Raw genomic sequence first — 21,702 nt, 5'->3', positions numbered from 1 at the left:
GGTGTGTGTGTGTGTATGTATGTGTGTGTGTGTGTGTGTGTTTTTCCTGGAACAGATTTTCTTCTGAGATCTCAGCAGGCTTTTCTATATCATTGGAGAGCTATGGCTCCTCTTATTTCACAAGGCTCAATTTTTTTCTTTTTAGATGTGCAAGAAGATGACTCCATCCATGACTTGGCTTTATTCTCTCCCTCTTGCCTTGTTTTTTTTTTAACCAGTGCAAGGGGAGAGGATTCTTGTTTGTTCTCTGAGCAATCCTGTTCGTGCTTTACAAAGACTATTTGGAGTTTAAGTAATATGTGTATCTATGATCTAGAGCAGTGATCATCAAGTATACATTGGAATCATGGGAGAGATGGGGCATGGAGGTTATAATGCAGTTTCCTGGACTGCACATTCTTACCCAACTCCAAAATCTGCATTTTAACATACTTCTGTCTATGATATACTGGTTTAAGGATCACGCTTTGGGAAGCATTGGGCTTGAGGTGTCTTCTTAACATTGATTTATGTTCTGAGACCAGACCAAGAAGTAGATGGGTGGATAGATGGACATTATCAGTTCACCCTTCCTTAGGGTCATGTTGGAGGAGGCTCTAGAGCAATGCTGTCTAGTAGAAATAAAATGCAAACCATATAGATAATTGTAAATCTTCTATTAGTAAATTTAAAAAGTAAAGGAAATTAAGTGAAATTGATTATAATGGCATATATTATTTAGCCCAGTATATCCAAAATAATATCATTTAACATGTCATCAATAAAAAATAATTGAGATTTTAAAACTTTCTTCTTGCCTGTATGACATAGTACAAAGTCTGTTATATATTTTACATTTACAACACAGGTCAATTTAACTAGCAACATTTCAAGTGCTTAGTGGTGGCATGTGGTTAGTGACTATTATATTGAACAGCTGTAGAGCAGCGACAGCCCTGAGCTGCTGGCAGACACATGACTGATCATTGCCATTTCTCTACTAGTCCTGAGTAGGACCTCAGAATCCTTCTTAGCACAGAACTTTAGGTAAGCAGTGCCAATTCATTAGACCTCAAGATTCATTCATTTATTAAATAAATACTTATAGAGTGTCTTTTCCATACCCAGCACTGTTCTAGGTGCTTGGGATATACCCATGAACAAAGCAGACTAACATCTTAGCCTTTGAAGTAGCCTGCATTCTAGTGGGAGGAGATGGTCAATTAGCATTTTAAATAAGTAAATTATATAGTGATTTGGAAGATGACTATACTAATACTATACTATACTGTACTATACTATACTGTGCTATGCTATGCTATGCTATGCTATGCTATGCTATGCTATGCTATGCTATACTATACTATACTTTACCGTAGAAATAAGAACATGTAAAGCATGTAAGGGTTTAGGAGGACTCAAGATTGCTAGAGTTGGGGCTGCGGGGTGGTTAGATTGTAATTTTAAATAGGCCCCGTTGAGAAGATAACATGTGCGTGGACTTGAAGGAGGTGAGGTCAAACGTCAGAGGAGACTTAATTACCACCTGTGATCTAGCATGGCCTGCATTTTCACCAGGACTGTTGATCGGGGTGGGGTCAAGGAGGTGGGAGGAGAGGGATGGGACTAGGTGAGGCCTTACAGTATGGCACTATCCTCAGCAAAGCTCCTCTCTTCTTCCTCTCTGAAGATGAAAGCAACTTGGGGGCGGCCCAGGGAGAGACTGTGATGCAACTGCCAGGCCTCTGAGTCAGCTGATGTGCTGAGATAAGTGCTAAAACGAAGAACCTCAGTTCCAGGAAAATGGTGGCTGCACCCAGGAGCCAGCATTTGCTCACTTCACTCAGGCTTGGGAGATTAATCTGGAGGCTTCAGTGGATTGGCTTAGGACTTTAAGAGTTAAAGCTTAAACGCAGGTGTGGAAACAAAAGGGCTGGTTGCCTCTTTTGCTTTTTTCTTGCTCTTTTGGACAAGGTTGTTGAATCTGATCCAGAAAAAATAATAAACTTGGCTCTCGTTGCCTAGCCGTAAGTTCTTGTAATAAAACTCCCAGCACTGGCAGATAGAGTAATGTTCTGCTCTTTAAAAAAGTCTGGTAGCGTAACTAGAATTTAAAACACAAATGTCGTGCATGCTGTAAGTAGGAAGAGAGCATTCAGGAAAGGAGGTGGCTCGGTGTGGATCTCGGCAACCTGGGATTTGTTGGACAGTGAAGAGCTTCACATTTGTCCCTTCCACAGATGCTTGCTAAAGATTGGGATTCTTGGAGCTCAGTGCTATGTTCATTCCCACAGGAAGATGTTTGTCATGTCAGGGAATGTCAGAAGATTGGGTTTTAATTAGCAAGCAGAAGAAAAGTTCAGTGGATTCTGGGGGAAGACATGGAACTACCAAATGATTTAATAATTGGTTTTTAGTTGGAATTATTGGGTGAAAAATTAAATCATTAGCTTTAAAGCCTGAATGATCATTTCCTGGGCAGTGAGGGAAGTAAGGGTTACGGGAATGAAGAAATTATGGCATATCCTTTCTTATAAGTAACAGCATTGAGCTTTCATTCAACAAGCAATTATTGAGCCCCTGCTTTGTGCCAAGCACAGTGCCAGGCCCAGGAGATTCAAAATGAACAAGTGCTTTCTTGGCTCTCAAGGGTGTACTATCAGGACTATCAGGTTTGCTGATAAATAGTGCAATTAACATGAGGTTTATGCAAGACACAGTGGGCAGCTTCGTCTGGAGGAGAGAAAGGGAGCCTTGGTGGTTTCACAGAGAAGGTGATACCTGTGGAAGGATAAGGAGCAATTACCAGATGAGCAAGGTGGGGAAGGGTGGTCTAGGTAGGGAGCAGGATTAAGAAAGACCAGGGAGCCTGAAGTAGCATAGTGTGTTCTGCCATGTTGAATGATTCCATATGGTAAGTCCTGGGTACATGAGGGGGAAGGGGTTGGAAGTGGGGCGAGCAGAGATCCTCTCTGATCATGTGCCAGTTAAGATGCTACCCTGCATCATCATGTGTTTACTTTTTAGAGAGGTCTCAGGTGACAGTGTGGAGAAGGAATAGAGAGAGACAAAATTGCTCGGAGGGTGGGAGGTTACTGAAAGTTTGGTTGAGATGTAAGGGCCAGAAATAGAGCTGGTAGCATGACAAGGACCTACAAATTAGGTAGAGGATGGTGGACAGAATAAACAGCTCTGGAAAGTTTCTGCCATTTTATCCAAATAGAAAATCCTTGCTCTTAACATTTTAAAAAAAGAATTTCATATTCACTCATGTACTTATTTTCCTTGCAATGGTGATTATTAACCCTTTCTCATATTAGAAAAAAATATTATTTTCTCTCTCATTGTTTCTTTGCTAACTTCTTTACATCTATATTCTTCCACAGACTTTAACCTGAACCAGAATCTAATAGAGGTACCAAACCGTGAGGATTAGGCAGGACTAAAGCTTTGACTGCTAAAGTAATACATCGATATATCGTGTCTTTATTTCAGTAGGGCTCTTGACAGATTCTTGCATGATGCCCTTACAGACAAAATGAGGACAGTTCATGGGGATTCTTTGTAGTTGGTGAACAACCTGGAACCCCAGGAAGTGCTGTTTTATGTGCTCGGGTCAGTGTGGGAGAGTACCTGTAAGTCGCAGACCTCTACCTGGTCTTATTCAGCTTCTCAGGGATTTAGATAAACATGTAGAAGGCACTAATATGGAATTTAGAGATATTGACAACTAATAGAATAAAGATTTTTATATGGTCTCTAAAGACTTAAAATATGGACCTAAAGAATAAATACAAGCCTTTGTTTTTATATTAAAAGAATTACTAGTGTAAGGGAAGGACACGAAGAGCCTTGAATGTAATAAACTAAAGACTGGGGGATTTACATACTCTTCTCTCCACCACCACCTACCTGGTGTGAGCTGCCACGCTTCCTCCCCTGGATAATTCCAAAAGTCTACTACTGGTTTCTTGTTCCTTGTCTCCCTTCAGTCCATACGGGACACAGCAGCCAGAGTGATCCTGTTAAAACATTTTTTAGATGTTTTAATGACCTCTCAGTGGTGGTCCATGTCACCCACACTAAACACAGTCTTTAACAATGGACTGCAAGGTCCTGTTGGACCTACTGGTATTCTCTGTGACTTCTCTGACCTGTTCTCCCGCTCGCCTCCCCTGCCCCGCTGTGCTGCAGCCACACTGGCCTCCTTGCTTTTCCTTACCCGTGCCAGACCTTTCCACTCACTGCTGTCTCGACCACAAGTGCTTTTCCTCTGACATCCACGTGGATCGCTCCTTCATCTCCTTCGGGTCTTTAACTGCTCAGTGACTTTCTCAGTTAGACTTTTCCCATCAAAAATTTAAAAGTATAGTACCCCTCTCCTCTTCTCTCAATTTATTTTGCTCCATAGCACTGCTTACCATATTATATCTGTTATTTATTTTGCTTTTTAGCTTCCTTGCTAGACTGTAAGCTCCACAAGGTCAGGGAATTTTGTCTTTCACCTCCTCTGCTATATCTCCGGCACCTAGAACAGTGCCTGGCACAGAGTAGGTGGGCACTCAGTAAATATCTTTTGGATGTATGTTTAAAGCATAAATTAACGAATATGAGAAAATAGCAGGGTTTAGCCAGTATAAAAGCTGATGTGATCTTGGGCCTTATGCAGTGTCCCCATATATGTAGAAAGAGGTTTATGTCTGGAATTGGCTCACATGATCATGGGGGCTAGCAAGTTCAAAATGTGCAGAGCTGATATTTCAGTTTGAGTTAGAAAGCCAGCAGGCTGCTGTAGGACCCAGAAGAGCTGGTGTCCCAATCTGAAGGCCATTAGGCAGGAGAATTCTCTCTTACTCAGGAGAGGGTCAGCTTTTTGTTCTATTCAGGCCTTTTAGGTGATTGGATGAGACCCACACATTAGGAAAGGCTATCTGTTTTACTTAGTCTCCCAATTTTTAAATGTTAATCTCATTCAAAAACACACAGAAATACTCCAAATAGTGTTTGACCAAATATCTGGGCATTCCTTGGCTCAGTCAAGTTGACACACAAAATTAACCATCACAGTACATTTGTTGGACTACACCCAAAACCCTGAGTCTTGTCCCGGGCACCGCATTTCAGACCCTGCTGGTGGAGATTTGACAACTATGGTGTCTGGAGAGGAGATGAAGGGCTGGCTATAGTGCCCTAAAGAAGTGAAGTCATGAGTAAGGTCACGTGACATCTTCAAACATTTTAAGACTTATCTCGTGGAGGAAAGAAGAAGAAATTCTTTGGTCAGGAAGGCATAGCTCAGACAAGTAAGTGGAAGGCACATCTTACAGGTAGAAAATAAGAACGGTAAGAATAGAGATCTTTTCTTTGGGAGCTAGCGAGGTCTCCTTTCTGGAAGGGTTCAAGTAGAGGCCATCTGTGACCAGGAGTCAGAAGTCTCCTGATCTTGCCCCTGTGCTGATTCTCTGACCTTGGTGGGCCATAGGCTTCTCTGAGGTTTCCTCTACTCTACCAGGGAAATCACAATAGCTACCTCACAGGTCTTCCTAAGGATCAGGTGGGAATAACAACACCTTTTAAAACAGGTAGGAGTTAGGAGAGGCCTTCGTTAGCATCCAGCTTTGTCAGAGCCAGGAGAACGGGTGGTCAGCATGAATGCTGTCTAACTTCCTTGCTGCAGCAGAAAATTTCCACTGACCTACAGTCAGGGACACTTCACTGCCCCTGGCAGCTTTGCTTTCTTCTTATTGGAATGTGCCCGAGGAGTGGCAGTTAGCTCCTTTTCCAAATTCCTCAACCCAGAGTGAGCGATCCTGTTGCTGCTGGCCTAGGAGATGATAGATGAGCAGGGTTGATGGTGCGTGGAGGGATCAGCCAGCCAGGAGCTGCCCCTTTGTGAAGAACCAGCTATTCTATGGTATCCCTTTTCAATTACTTTAGGATACATTCCGAAGTTGCTCCCTATTTCTTCCCTTATTTACACTGTTCACATTCTTGCCTCTGGAATGTTCTGGAGTGATATCCCACCTTCCACTGTGAAGAAATGTTCTCTATGTATAGCATATTTAAAACTCAAGTGTTTTATGGTCGTAACGTGGATGAGAACAAAAGGAACAGAACATCCAGGGATGCTTGCCTAAGCATTCAGAACTGTGCTGGCAGTGGGACAAAGGCCTCTGGACTGTTGTGGTTTTCTTCGGTGACAGGCATAATAAAAATGACTTTTTAGTGCAAGTGCTTTTCGGTGAAAAGATTTTACTACAGTGCTTAAGTCAGAAAGTCAGATAAACATTGTTGGAAGTTCAGTGTCGGTGAGTAGCTAAGCCTCAGAGGATTTATACATTGGTTGGCATGGTTATTGTTTGGCAGGTAAATGGCTCAGGGGTTTTTTCTTACACAGGCCATGTCAAAACAAGGTTGAAACTAAACCGTCCCCACTGGTTTTGCTTATGAGTGGCATCGGGTGATTTAGCAAATGTCATTATCACACATGATAGCACTTTGTGGTACATAATACGTAATACGTGTTCAATAAATGATAACTACTGTTAGTGGCCATAGTTTATGGCCAGCTTGTTAATGATGCCTGGGTCCCACCCCAAAGATTCTCATGGATCTAGGGTGTGGCCTGGGCCTCAGGATATTTAGAATTTCTTAGGTGCTTCCAGCTTTCAGCCAAAAGGGAGACCATAGCATTACTAGGTTATGGCATCAGTTTGGTGAAGTACTTCTTTCCCAGTGTTTAAAAAATATATGAATATATAATTGAATAGAAAATATTAATGCCTAGCACAATAGTTAAGGTAAATACTGTTTCGTATATGCGTTAAGGTTGAAAATGCTGCTGTAAGCGATAGAGTTGTAAGTGAAATCCTTGCCCTTAACCTGCTTTTAGTCTGGCTATTTAGAACCTCTTTAGAACCTGCTTGCTTTTTTGTTAATGATAAATAGTTAATGTGAAATTTAATACAAGATATTTATAGTTTTATGATTTGGGAGTTTGCCTTTTTGCTCGCATTTCACCCTGACATTGATAAAATCAGTTATTTTATAAATGCTAGCCGATAAAGATGACACGCATATTTTCACCAGCAACTAAATGTGATTTCAGTACAGCAATAAAATGAGAATTTTTCTCCTTTGTATGAGTTAATTATGTATACTATGATTTGCTAGGTCAGTACTGTGGTCTAAATACATTCAGCAAGAATGTGGGACTTGCATAAATCATCCCGAAAGTTTTATTGGGATGACTCTAATAGCCTCTTGACTTCATTATCTATGGGAATTTGGGGGTCTTACAAAATAAACTGTAATACACATTCATCTCATTGTTAGGAAGTAATGTAGCGTGGTAGGAGACTGGCAACTTCTAGCCTTTTTTTTTTTTTTAGTATCAGAAGTCTTCTACTTATGGCTTCTGTTTACATAGCACTTTCAAATACCTACACACCATCCGATCTCTGTTTAATGTTACTCTCTTAGGAAGTTCTTATCTGCCCAAACTCCTCACCCCTGCCAAAATAATATCTTATAACCCTGTACTTTTCCTCTTTGTCAGTAATAGTAATTTAATGAAAAGATTAAGTGTCTAGTTAGTGATTTAAAGTTTCTTTTTATCTCAGTGCTTAGGAGAACATAAACCAGGGGGACTCTTGCTGTGTCCCTGTGGTGATGATGCTGCAGTGGTGGAAGACTTGGCAGTCAAGTTCACTTGCTAGCAGGACTTTGGGATCACCTGCTCTGATCCTGAAGCCCATTACAAGCCCATGACAGCACTCACCAAGACTTCTCACTTGACTTTTGAAACATATTACTTGAAAGGTTAACCTTCAGTTTAGATATCTGGAAGATAGCAGTGATAATGCTTGTGATTATTCACAATGCACTCTGTAGTCTGTCATTGTAGAGGTGTTTTTTTTAATCTTTAAAAATTCAAAGGAACATCCTGCATCATAGGTTTATCATTAGCAGGGAGAAGTAGCCTTGAGATTATTTCTTGAATCAGCTGCTAAAAACAGATAATCTGCCTGTATAACAAAGGGAAGAGGTTGGATTGACAAATCTCCATTAGTTGTCTGATAAGTGTTCTCTTATTATGATTCAGCTCCAGGTGACTGTACCGCATTAAATATGCAATTTTCTTTTCCTTAGGTGTCTGAGGGTTCTGTGGTCCAGTTTTCATCAGGAAACTTCTCTTTGTCAGCAGAAGCAGAAGAAAGGCACTTCCCCCATGGAAATGAGCATCTGTTAAATTGGGCCCGAAAGGAGTATGGAGCGGTCACTTCATTCACCGAACTCAAGATAGCACGAAACATTTATATTAAAGTGGGAGAAGGTAAATTTTACGTGGTTTCAAATAATGGCTGATTTACAACAGTCAGGTGGTTTTTTTTTTTTTTTCCTGTGACCAGGTGGTTAGGGCAAAGAATCCTATAATTACAGAATGTTGGAGCTGGCAGGGACCTGAGGGATCACTGGGGTCTGTTCTCCCCATGTCCCCGCCTTCCAATTTTCCATCTGAGGAAACAGGCCTGGTGATGGCCAAGTGAAAAATGGGAGAGTAGCCTGGTTGAGAGAAAGGAGGAGGAGGTTATGGTATAGAATTTAGAAGACACCCATACACAGGAGTCAGAAGAACTGAGTGCAGGGCTAGAAGCAGAGGGCACATGTGGGAAGGGAGGTGATAAACAATGGCATGAAGGAGGTCAACAGTTAGAGCTTCCTCTTACCTACTGTTCTGTAAACTTTTGAATGTAGTGTCAGTGTGTGATTTCGAGACATGAGTTAAATTTTGGAAATAGCAGAGGAAAAACGTTTGAATATGTTTTTAATACTAAGGTCTGTTGCGAGGATAATTATTGGAGAAAGAAACTGTATTGCCTTGGTAAGAGATAGCCCATTTTAATTTCTTTGCCTTGCAGAGGGATATAAATATCCAATGACTCAATTTTGAAAGTGTATTATTTTTTTAAATAACTTTTTTTCATTATTTTTAGTTATGTATATTCGGAACTCCCGTAAATTACTAGAAATAACCACTCTTGTGAATGGGTCCTCGGTATAGCCAGGTGATTGTGTGAAAACTGCATTCCAGGTTTTCAGCGTCCATCAGCTTTCTGTTGAATTTTACAGCAGTTGTCACTTCCTCCATAGACAGTATGGCCACGCAGGGTAGGTTACTGCCCTTTTTTGAATCTGGGCTCTTTGACAAATGCAGGAAAGGTGGACACCTTTAGGGTGTGTTCTGTATGCAGAAGCCACATGAGGTTCTTTCACATGCACCCACACCATTTAACCCCACTAGTAATCCTAGGAGGAAACCATTATTTCCATTATTTTACAGAGGGGTTAGTGGAGGGTTAAGCTTAACATGCTCAAAGCCATATTACCAGCAAGTGGCAAAGCCAGAACTCAAACCCAAGTTTTCTGACTCTTGACTCTAATGCCTGTTGCCTGATGCTGTGTTTTAAGTCTTAGCTAAATAAGCACAACCTAAAAATGAAAGTGAGCCACCTGATTGGAAAGACTTATTTAGCAGAGTAAAGAGAGAAGGAGTTTTAGAAGAGAGTTGGGTTCAAAAAGTTGAAGTTCGTTACTAAATTTTCATGAGAAGTCAAGTCCCATTGGAACAAATTAAAAATATCTTTTAACAAAGGTTCTAAGCCCTGGCCAATGGTCTGCATTTCTTTCTTTTTTCTAAAAAATTTTTAATGGTCTGCATTTCTAACACAGAATTCTAGTAGCATGAAAGAATGACTATTACTCCCGTTGGAATTATTTAGAATAAGAAAATGTATTATAGTAACATTTAGAATGTTAGACTCTGTTCTCTTGACAGTGAATGAGCTCCTGTACACAGCCATCACCTGCCGTTTGAATGAGGTATTCAGTGACTTCCCCAAGGCCACACACTGGGTTAGGGAAGAACTTAAAGGAGCTGGTGTCCAGTCCAGTAAAAAACTGATTAACTCCTTGGTTAACCTTTGGAGCCCCTGAAACTTGATGTCAGCCACCAGTTAGGTATAAGCCACCAGCCCACACCATGAAGAGGAGCAACTAGGGGAAGTGAGAGTCCTTTGTTAGGTCGATGGACCACAAGGTGATGTTGTTTATCACCATGGATCAGACTCCTCTGAGCACGCCTCATCGGCTAGCTTCCCAGAACCTGACCTTTCTCTACTCTGCAACCTAGGGACCCCAGGCTATGAGCCTCTTTTTGCTCTATCCCTAATGGTTCTCAAAGTGTGGTCCCCACCGCAGCAGCATCCTCATCACCTGGGAACATGTTAGAAATGCCAATTCTTGGGGCCAGCCCAAACCAACTAAATTGGAAACTCTGGCAATGGGGTCTAATCATTTGTGTTTTAACAAGCACTCCAGGTGATTCTGATGCTCACTAATGTTTGAGAACTACTGCTCTCACCTGTATACCTAGAGTGGAAGAATTGAGTTTATGGCTCTTATCCCAGCTGGTTTCATTAACTGTGAAGCTTCAAGCAAGAGTCTGATTTACCGCTGGAGCCTCAGTTTCCACAGCAGGAAAATGAGGAGTTTGTGTCACTTCCCAGGCTCTTAGAGTATATCATTCAAGGTCTCAAAGTCATTTGTCAATCCTTTCTTAAAATACAAATAAGCATACGACGCTCCCCCTCCCCCGTCCTGCCCAACCCCAAACACGCCAGGTCTCTACCCGGGGATTCCCCTTTGTGGTTTCCTTTCTACTTGGCAGTTGGTGTAAGTTTTGATGCCAGGCATGTGGAAGGCCATTTGGGGAAAACACACACACACACACTCACCCCACACATGCACACACAACAAAAAGTGATCAGCTTATTCAACTTAGTGACAATGGCATCTGGGACTTGAGCCCTTAATAACAGCAACTTTAAAGAATTAAACCTTTACTGGTGGCTTAGGAAAGTCACACATGGGTAAATATTGTTATTAGTTTCAAATCTCGCATCAGCATTTGTTCATCCAGGAAACCTATACCATGGACCTACTAAATGCCAGATGCAAACCAGGCACCGCTGTGAACTGGATATGCAGGCCAGAGCCCCAGGAGGTCTAGATCCTTGAGTTCCAGACTGGCCTGTCCCTGGCCCATTCACACAACCTCTAATTCTTTATGAAATTTCAGTCTTGTCACCCCAGTCTTATTTTCCATCCTGCGATCTGGGGGAGGCATCTGCAGGGCTGCAGCTGCAGGGTGTGCATTCCTCACCTACTCATCTGGCAAAACCCTCAGCAGATGTCGGGGGGAGGCTGCTCCGGCAGCCTGAGTTGGAGGAGCCCTGGCCTCTTCTCTCTGAGGGGGTCATTAGGGAAGAATGCAGAGTTCAGAGCTAAGCTCTCTTGGAATGAGCCTCAAAGTGGGGGTCTCATGAGTTCCTCTGGTCCCCTCTGTTCTAGGGGTGGCACATGGAGCCCTGTTGCCACAATGTGTACAAGTTTGGTGGGATTCAGGAGAGGGTAATATCATCCCAACCTTGGTACCTCCTCAGCTGATTCTTCTCTAAGTGAGACTTGCACGTGAATTTGAACCCTGGCATCCTGTCCATTATATGGAAAGGGCAGAAGTCTGTTTCATTAAAGTGCCAGGGCTCTGATTAATTACCCCTGCTGAAAAAAGTTTGCTGCACCTAGAACTTCCTTGACATTGCTCCCAGCTGTCATACTGCCAGCAGTTTCAAGTTCTGTTTAAACATTTAACCACTGAATGGAAATCCCATCAACCACAGTGCCGTGTAAATGGCATGTGCCGTTGGGGGAGTATCTTCAGACTCTTTACCTGGTCAAGGTGATGAGCAGCTCTCAGCACAATGAGACAATGTTTGTTGAAGCACCTCGTAAACTGTAAAATGCTATAGAAACGTTAGTTGTCTGTGTCAAGATTGTGAGAAAGAGTGAAAGTCTGCCTTCACTGTGCTGCCTAAACTCCTGTCTTTGGTTTTCGGAGTGTAAAGTGCTGTGAAGAAAAAATATGAGAGAATGATTAATTGTACATGATGGGCCAGAGAATTAATTAGGTTGCTGGTTCTTCTATTAATTGAAATAGCAAATATCCAAGGAGGACCATATCTGGGAATCGGATAAATAATGAGATTCAGTGTTGAATATGCTGACTGTGAAATATTTAGTGGATTTTTAAGTGACAGGTGCTTGGTATACAGATACCAATATAGGTCTGCAACTCAGAAAAGGAGTCACGATCTAGATACAACTTGAAGCTTTGGGAGTAATTGAGATCATCTAGAAGAATATGAGACAAAAAGAAGATTGAAGAAGGAAATGAGGTTCTTAGCCTTGGTTTTATAGCAGGATCAACTATGGAGCTTTCGAAAAGAAAGCTTCTTAGGCCCCACCTAGATCTTCTGAATCAAACTCTTGGGGATGAGTTCCAAACAGGTGGATTCTGATGTGCACTAAAGGTGGAGGACCACTGGTATTTAAAGGATGAACAGAGGAGGAGGAACCAGTGAAAGAGACTGAAAGATAGAAGTCAGAAGAAATGGATGAAGACCAAGAAGTTTCACAGAGAACAAGAAAGGCGAGGATTTAAACCAAAAGACGTCACTAGAGTTGATCAGTAGGAGATCACTGGTGACCAGAGGGTGGTATTCCAGGGCAGTGGTTGAGGAGGCCTAAGGCCCTTCCTTAGCACTGTGGTTCCTTGGATGCCTCACTTGCTCAGTGTCACCATCACCTTCTTTCCTTAGAGACTGGTTACCATGTAGCTCAGTGGTTTGACGGGTGGTCCTGTGCTTCTTTACTTTCAGATCAAGTGTTCCCTCCCACATGCAACATAGGGAAGAATTTTCTCTCTCTCAATTACCTTGCTGAGTACCTTCAGCCCAAAGCAGCAGAAGGGTGTGTGATATCCAGCCAGCCCCAGGATAAGGAAGTACACATCATCGAGTTAATCACCCCCAACTCTAACCCTTACAGGTGAGTGTGTATGTGTTCTGAACTGAGAAGAGATGAAAATAAAGATCTTCCCTGACTTGAGGCAGGGAGAGGTGCAGCCCTCCCTTTGCAGGAGGGAGGGAGCCATTGATGCTTTGGGTGAGATTCACAGAAGCTTTGAAGAAGGGAGTAAGGACAGCCGTGGTACATTTTATTTTCTGCATCTGTCTCTAGATCCCCTGTATTTTAGATGAGTTCCTGAAACCTATTCTGAACTTCTTGGTACTAATTAATAGGACACAGTCATTCTTGCTGCATCATTATCTCCTTGACTGAGGTTATCTCTGATAAGAAACTTACAAATTGTGCCTTTTAACACAATTATTGTTACTAGCATTCTGTTTTTATAAAGTTCTGTTCCTAGTGTCATCAGAGCACTTTTGCACTCATAACTGCTTATTTTAAAGTGATGCGTGTGTGAGCGTTGGGGTGTGGCCCTTCACAGTGTCATACCAAATAGCCATTGGCCATAACCCGCCTCTCCCTTGTGTTCTTGTTCTCCCTTTCCCATCCTTTTATTCTTTCCCCAGGACTGGAAATTTAACACTTCCTATTAGGAATGAATATGGAATTGAAAAAAAAAGAAACAAAAAGGGGAAAAGTAGGCCCTTCTTCCACTGCAGCCTGCATTTCATGTGAACTAATGATTTGAAAAATAAATGTATATCGTAGAGAGATTTCAAAGTTAAAATTCTAATCAAATCTTGATTTCGAAAACGAATAAACTGTAGATCAGTTTTGGTAAGGTTCCCTTTCTGTCCCACGTGAATAATTTTGTGGAAAATTAAAAGGGAATGAGAATAGAAGCCATCTGAGAAATGTGCTTAGATATTAAGCTTAAGGCTTCATTTGAGTATATCATTCATTTTATACTTTTCAAGTGTGTAAAACCAAGATAGAAAGAAAGACTTTCCTTTAAATTCAGAATGACAGAGATGTTATTGTTTGGTAAAAATTCTCTTTTATATCGAATTCTTAGAAGTTTGGGTTCTTTTCATCAATTTTCCAGTGATCCCTTGGTTGACCATCTGTTTTCTTTATTTTAATAACTATATATCCAGAAGTTTGGGAAAGTAAATGCAGATATGATTCTGTAGCCAATGTTAATGGCTTAAGCAAACCTTATATAAATCAAGAAATTCTCTAGCCTTTTGCCTCTTATTCTGAAATTTCCTTTTTTTTTTACTGCCATGCCTATCTCCTCCCTGCCACCCACCTCTCACCAAACTGCTTCCCATTCTGGTTTTGAAGGATTTTGAACATCTAACATATTGGAAAGTTACACACTGAAGCTTTGAAGGTGTTGAAGGTTGAAAAAGCAACAGTTCTGCTTCAAAAGTAAACTCTTCTGGTTTGTTCAAGTTCGTTTCAAACAGTGGCTGCATTAAGTAACCACTTTTTTCCCCCCCTAAAGAGGAGAAAAAAATTTAGTGGCTAATTATCAGCAGGCATATTTTTCTATTGTTATGTAAGGCCATTTGTTATGTGTGCACTAACAATCTGTTTTGCACATGTCATTTGCCTGGGATCGACTCCAGCTTTTTAATCAACTGGCCAGACACTGGAAACATGAAGACTTGGAAGAGGGGAGATAGTTGCAACTTTCTGGCATTTGGGTCCTAACTCTGCCTTTGTTTTCCATTCACAGTGCCTTCCAGGTGGATATAATAATTGACATAAGACCTTCTCGAAAGGATCCTGAGGTGTTCAAAAATCTCATCTTGATCTTGAAGTGCAAAAAGTCTGTCAACTGGGTTATCAAATCTTTCGATGTTAAGGGAAACCTGAAAGTTATTGTAAGTTGGTTGAGCATTTATTTGTTTTGATGAATGGCAATAATTTAAGCCATGTTTATATGTGTTATTATTGTAAAATTTCTGCCTCTTTGGACTCTCAGCCCTCTCAACAATTTTTCACTTTGCAAAATAGCCTGTTCCTTGGCTTCTCGTGACAAGGGTGAACAGAGTGGTGGTTGAAATTATGGTCTTGGAGGTCAAGACAGACCCATATTTGAGTCCAGACTCTGCCATTTAAAAACTGTGACCTTGGGCAAGTCTCTTAACCCCTCTGAAGTTCAGCCTCATTTGTGAAATTCCTGAAATGCATTAATGTACTTTTCAGTCATAGTCAGTAAAACAATGAACACAATTAAGCCTTTCATGATTGAGTCCTGTAAGGCCCATACTCTTGATTTTTGAGAAAAGTACATGATATTGACATATCGTTTCATTTGCTTCTAACTTCTAAGAGTGAAATATTGAAAAAAGATTTACAGAATGGAGAGGTGAGTGTGATGACACTAGAGAAGTGCCTCCAGCCTGTTCCCTAAGCATATGTTTCATGAAGAGAATATACTGAAGAAGCTTAGCTGGTTGACATGATAGGCAAACAGCAACTAGTTCCTGAAAAGTTGAATATTGAAATTTGGTAAAATAAATCTTTTTCAAATACGTTTAGGGAGATAACTATTTGACAGCATATTGGAGTGAATTATATTGAATGTTAAAAATCTTCTTCATTTTTAAGAAGATAATTAACCTCTTTAGCATCTCTTTTATAGGCTTGAATTTTTGTGCACTCTTTAAAAAAAATTATAGCTAATTCTTCTTTCAGTATCTGCATCGAATCAATTGGAGTGGGTTTTATGTTTTCAACGTTTTAGGAGAAAGGATGCTTTTGATTTTGGTATTATTCTTTCCTGACACCTTTGCCGGATATAGCAGTGAACAAAGTCAGTGGTCCCCTAGGCAACGTCATGTACAAGCATCCACTAGAGGCAGCAGGCAAAGCCATAAGCATACACATCTTAATTTAAAGTAATCGGTTCAATCCTGTGGGGTTACTCACATGAAGGTGTAGACAACTGACAAAGTTTAATGTGTCGTCTTTTTTTTTTTTTTTAACTTTGAGAGGATCCCAATAAGCCATGATATGTAATGGTGATACATTAATTTGGTGTTGAGCGCAAAGCCTCAGCCACGATTTTCTAAAGTCAGAGATGTTTTGATTGTTTTCCCTGGCATGGCATGAGGGATGATGGTGACCTGAGGTGTCTGCAGCCTTTGCTGCCTGGCACACCAACCAAATGTTTTTAACTTCAAAATAACAAAAACAGGAAAGGGAATCATGCTTTGAAAGGCAAAAACATACGGTACGTTTTAATTCTCTGCTGGAGTTCTTGTGTAATGTTCTTTCAGCCCTGACCCTTCAATGGCTCTTTCTCTCCCCGAGTATGTGTGCCTGGTCCGTGGCAGTCCTGGAGTTCAGTTTGAGTATCCCCACTTCTCATATGAATCAGCCTAGAAATGAGATTACCCATCCCAGTGCAAGATCTGTTTATATTTCTCTCCTTGGCTGTACTCCTGTTCCAGGCCAATTTTGGACAATGCATGACAACATTACTAAACAATTAGGTAATGTTTCATGATGTTCTTTTTTATTCCCCCAATCAGTTTCATGCTTTGTGATTTCCTAACTCCCTGCCTCAGATGAGAATTCTGACTGTGCTGTGAGGGAAAGTTACCTGCTAATAAAAAGGCATACATTCTGACTGTGCTTAGAAAGAGGGAAATGGTTAATAGTGAGCTTGTTTCTAGTATTTCCTTTAAAGACAATATTGGTAGAGTGGAAGGAATCCTGGCTTCGGTGCCCATCTCCAGTTGTCATTACTCCCAGTTGATACTGGGCAATCCAGTTGAACTCTGAGCCTGTTTCCTTACCCGTGAAATGGGTATGATACTATTTACTTTGAGAGTGCTTGTGAAGTTCAGTGAAGTTTATTTTTTCATTCGTTCATTCAAGTGTGACTGGGTATTTCATTTAAAGCAGGGGTCCCCAACCCTCAGCCTACAGACCGGTAGTGGTCAGTGGCCTGTTAGGAACCGAGCCACACAGCAGGAGGTGAACGGCGGGCGAGCAAGCCGAGAAGCTTCATCTGTATTCGCAGCCGCTCCCAGCACAAGTATCACCACCTCAGCTCTACCTCAGATCATCAGGCATTAGATTCTCATAGGAGCACCAGTCCCTGGTGCCAAAAAGGTTGGGGACTGCTGATTTAAAGCACTCAGCACATGTGGCGAATTCTCAGCTACATGTGCTACCTTAATTTCTGTGAGCTTCAGGTTCCCCTTCTCTCACAAAGGAGTAGTAGTACCTATCCTCTTATATTTCCAAGGAGAATTAAATAAAATAGCATATGTAAAGCTCTTAGCACAGTGCACATGTGCCATAAAAAGGCAGTTCATCCTCTTTCCATAAGCAAATCTTTAAAAGTTTGTCTATAGGAGCAATTAACTTCTCTAAACAAAGTGAAAACAAAAATGTCTACTAAAGGAAGTGTAAGTAACTTGATAGGGTAAATTTAAGGAAGAAGCCCATTATACATGGATAGAGTGTGTGTGTTAGGGGTGGGATATGGGCAGAATGTAGCCTCCAAATAACAGAATGTTTCAAAGAGATGCAAAAAACTGCTGTGGGCAAGAATGGTACCAGAAGTATCTACATTGCCAAGTCTAGCTCTGGCTTTTTCTTCATGTCCCTTATGGACCGTACATTGTCACATTTTGGAAGAACCTCCAAAACATAAAAGAATAGATGGAGAAAATGTGTTAGAAATTTTCTGTTATACTATTTCATATGGCCTTGGGACTTCGAGATTGGCAATAGCTGGCTTGTTCTTGGAAGACATTTTTTTTTAATCTCAGAAGGAATACACACTAACTCTCTAACCAACCGTTCCCCGGTCCCCTCCCCTACACCAGCAGTTCTGATGCAGGTGTGTGTTGGTTGGTGGAGGAGGATGTGGGGGCACTCAGATTTTACTTAGCTCATCATCCTTCATGAAGATATAGGTGGGAAAGATGGTGGTGGTGTTTGAAGACCCCCTTGAACATTCTCACTTGGAGTAGCTACACTCAGGCCTCGGAAAAGCCTGGGGACTCCCAGAAATACAGGTGCAGACTGCACTCATTGCTAGGAACCACTTGTTGCCATTGTCCTGAGCCTTGCTGCTTTACAAATGTGTGGATAGATTTCTAGCCTTGTAAGTCCCAAGGCATAATCAATGAGTGATACTGACAGCTCCTGGATTTCATGTGGAAAGGTGTAAAAAAAATCATTCCATATTGGTACAAAAAGGACAGGTGCAGTTATGATGATAGTATTCCGGAAATACAGTATTTTCTCAGCTGTCCAACAACATGAAAGACTAGGGCAGATGAGGCCAAGTAGTAGTGTTTAGGCCAGTATTGCAACTCCAGCCAATCAAAACGACATGCTGCTTTGCAAGGCTGGAAGAAGCTGTGTCTCAGAAACTGCTGTTGACTAAATGAATAAAAAGTTCTAAGAATAATTTGGATCCTTCTTTATCTCATTTTAGTTTTCTTTCTTTCCCTTTTTAACCCTTCCTTCCCCTAAGGTGTTTCCTCTGAATCAGAGTAGGAGCTAGAATATTCTAAACCTATGGAGCTGAGTTTTTTGCAAATAGCAATAGAACTTGGTTGAAGCCTTCTGGTTCCTTTGCATATATGCTCGTGTGTCTGGCCAGGCTGGTGGATTTTCCTCAGATAAGCGCTTTGGGTAATAGAAAAATATACTGGGTGAGCCCCTTTAAACTTTGAATTGAAAATTATATGTCCTCAGCCAATGTCCCACAACCAAAGAGGCTAAGAGAACTTAGAGCTTGTGAATCTTCTATGGTTTTACAGTGGGAAAGGATTACTATTTAGTCATGTTAGGGGTAAACAGAATGGGAAACCAATGAGGAATTTAGGGAAAATGCTACATATATGCAGGAAAATAATTGGGCATGGAAATTAAAGTGATTTTTATACAGCATGAAAATGCCATAATCTGCATGTTGGAAGGGCTTTCCAGCCCTGTTGGAGCAGTTGTTGAAAATGTAGTGCCTTCTCTTTGGGGTCCCCTCTGCATCATTCAGCTCTCTTACTATCTGACAGGATCATTGTTGTAGGAGTCAGAAGGTGATATGGAAATTTACCTTCCATGTCCTGGTTACTCAGAGTCCTTTTATATCCTTTCTTGGAAAGATTTCTGTCATTCAGTTTTAATTTGTAGGTGATTATCAAGTGAAAGCAAATTTTAAGGCTGACTTGTATTGTCGGATAAAATATTAATATTTAGAGGCACAGTACCCTAACTTAATTAATATTTAGAACATAAAATCTAAGCATATTCAGTTAATAGGGTTGGCAGATGAATACAATTACAAGATTGCTAAATAGATCATAAATCGTAAATGAAATATAAACATTGCTTGTTTCACCATATGGAACTTAATAGTTACAAAGATGAGATAGTCTCCTAGTTACTACTGAAGTAACTAGGTTGTGCCTTCTTTCATTTAAATCTAGGGTGCAGGAAGTAAAAACACAGGCTTTTTTTGTGTGTATATGTCAATATAACATGCACATATGTATACTTCATACATAATTTTAAGTAAAATTAAGGAGAAATTTGCTATACATACATATATGGTGTGTGTGTGTTAATAATTGAAACATTGAACTGACTCTGTTGTTACACAGTAGATATACTTAGCAGATAGCTACTATTTTTATCTATGTAACAACCCAAATGATATGATCAAACAGCATGCATAGATTTCTCTTAATCTGTTAACAGATTTTCACATAATGTTCTTAGTCCAAGGAGAATAAGGATTAAAAGAATAGGTAATTCCTTCATATACAGTATAGAATTTATTTGTTTCCAATTATTTAAAGCACTGTTTAATTTGACTCATAAGTGAAATTTTGCTATTTAGGCTCCTAACAGCATTGGCTTTGGGAAAGAGAGTGAGAGATCCATGATAATGACCAAATCAGTAAGAGATGATATTCCTTCAACTCAAGAGAATCTGATCAAGTGGGCCTTGGACAATGGCTATCGTCCAGTGACATCATACACAGTGGCTCCTGTGGCTAATAGATTTCACCTTCAGCTTGAAAACAATGGTAAGTATGATTTTTTAAAATTGTATTAAAAATATCTCTCAAATGAAGCTTTCCAATGAGGAACTCTCATTTCAGCCTATGTGGTGGTGTTTTTTTAGTGCAGATTTTAATGATTTGATTAACTGCTTTTTACTGTAAACCTTAAAGTTATCTAGAATTCTAATAGATTATTTCGAGGAAGCTATCTTTAATATAGTTGGGTTTTTTTGTTTGTTTTTTGTTTTTGCTTTAGTAATATAGAGTTGATTGCATGTTGGAGAACTTTGTTATAGATTGCTTTCACTATGATTACATAAGGATAAAGTAGCCTGGCTTCTTTTCTAACACCTGAGATACAGAGGAATTGGGAATGCAGGAAAGAAGTCCTCAGTCATGCTGTATCTTATATGAAAATAGTCATGGGGACTCATGATGTGCTTTTTCATTCTCAACCAAGTGGTATGATCAAACAACATGAACAGATTTCTCATTCATCCTCACCCAGAGGGAATGCATGGGTTATTACCCCAGGTCGATGGAGCAGAAAGCAGAGGCTTAGTAAGTTCTTGAGGTTTTCCAGAGTTTTATAGCTAGTGAGACTCAGTTTAAAGTTTTCTGATCTCCAGACCTATGTTCTCACCCCATGTTACTGCTACTGAGTGCAGTGCCAATAGAATGAAGATTAGGAGTGCAGGTTCAAGTTCCAGCTCTGCCATTTTATTTACTGTTTGGTGGTGGTGGTGGATAGGGGAGTTCATTAACCTCTGAGCCTCAGGTTGTTCCTCCTCAATGATATGGATAAACAGTAGGACCTACCTCAGAGACATATTGTGAAGGTTTTGGTTGAAGTACAAATGAAAAAGCCCTCCAAAAGCTCTGATTTCTTTTGGACTCATACAGCTATGCTCTTTTTCATTAAGATAGTATTGAAGGAGAGTTAATGTCCACTGGTCATCTTTACTTCCTACTGAGATGGATTGACCTCAAGCATACATCATTTGGCTTTGGAGAGTGGATGCAGAGACTCTTGGGGAAAGGTTTTTTTGTTTTGTTTTGTTCCCCCCTCCCTCTAAATTGTTGACAATATGAAAAAACACTGAGTTTTCATTGAATGGAAATATGCCTATTTCTTTGAAGGAATAAGTAACTAAGCAGCTTTTTAAGAAAAAATCTAAGCAACTTTTTCTTTTCTTCTTCAGGACCAGGTTCTAAAAGGCCAGAGTGCCCAGGCACATGTTGGAATTTAGTAGCCAAAAAGGAAGTAGCAAATAATCTTAAAATACCAATATTGTTTCAAGAAATCTTTAGAGAAACTCTTCTAAAGTATCTCTAGATTCAAGGGAATTATTTCAATGGCATATGAATGAACTAATATTGTCCCACACAACTTATTCGAATCATAGGTTTTTACAGTTTGCAGAGCTTTAAAAATCATCTAATCTCAGCCTTGGCTATACATTGGAGTCATGTGGGGAGCTTTAAAACATTTTAATGATTAGGTACCACTTCAGAGGGGCTGAGTTTTTTAATTGGTCTGGGGTGAAGCATGGGCATTTTTTTCAAGCTCCCAAAGTGATTTTAACATGTAGTCAAAGTTGAGGACCACTGATCTCATCCAACCTCTTAATTTTAAAATTGGGGAAACTGAGGCACAGAGAAGTAAGCCATTAGACCAAAGCCACTCAGGTAAAATAAACACTAGGACTAGAATTCAGGCTTCTAGACTTTCATCTCTTTCATACACCACTTGTTAAGAGTAATTTTATACATACCCAATCTGTGCTAATTCTTCCTGTTCTTGCCT

General features: G+C 40.5%; 1 protein-coding gene across 1 annotated transcript in view; it reads left to right on the top strand.

Moving 5' to 3' along the window:
* TGFBR3 (transforming growth factor beta receptor 3) overlaps window positions 1–21,702 on the top strand; it is a 179,728-nt gene that overhangs the window by 122,520 nt on the left and 35,506 nt on the right. Inside the window, exons 5-8 of the mRNA XM_006919403.3 lie at window positions 8,131–8,314; window positions 12,759–12,927; window positions 14,594–14,741; window positions 19,730–19,919. Of these exons, the coding sequence (XP_006919465.1) occupies window positions 8,131–8,314; window positions 12,759–12,927; window positions 14,594–14,741; window positions 19,730–19,919 (691 nt within the window). The remainder of the gene's footprint in view (window positions 1–8,130; window positions 8,315–12,758; window positions 12,928–14,593; window positions 14,742–19,729; window positions 19,920–21,702) is intronic.

The sequence above is a fragment of the Pteropus alecto genome, unplaced genomic scaffold (genome assembly GCF_000325575.1).
Source record: "Pteropus alecto unplaced genomic scaffold, ASM32557v1 scaffold25, whole genome shotgun sequence".
NCBI lineage: Eukaryota > Metazoa > Chordata > Mammalia > Chiroptera > Pteropodidae > Pteropus > Pteropus alecto.
This window is presented reverse-complemented; position numbering and strand designations above follow the sequence as displayed.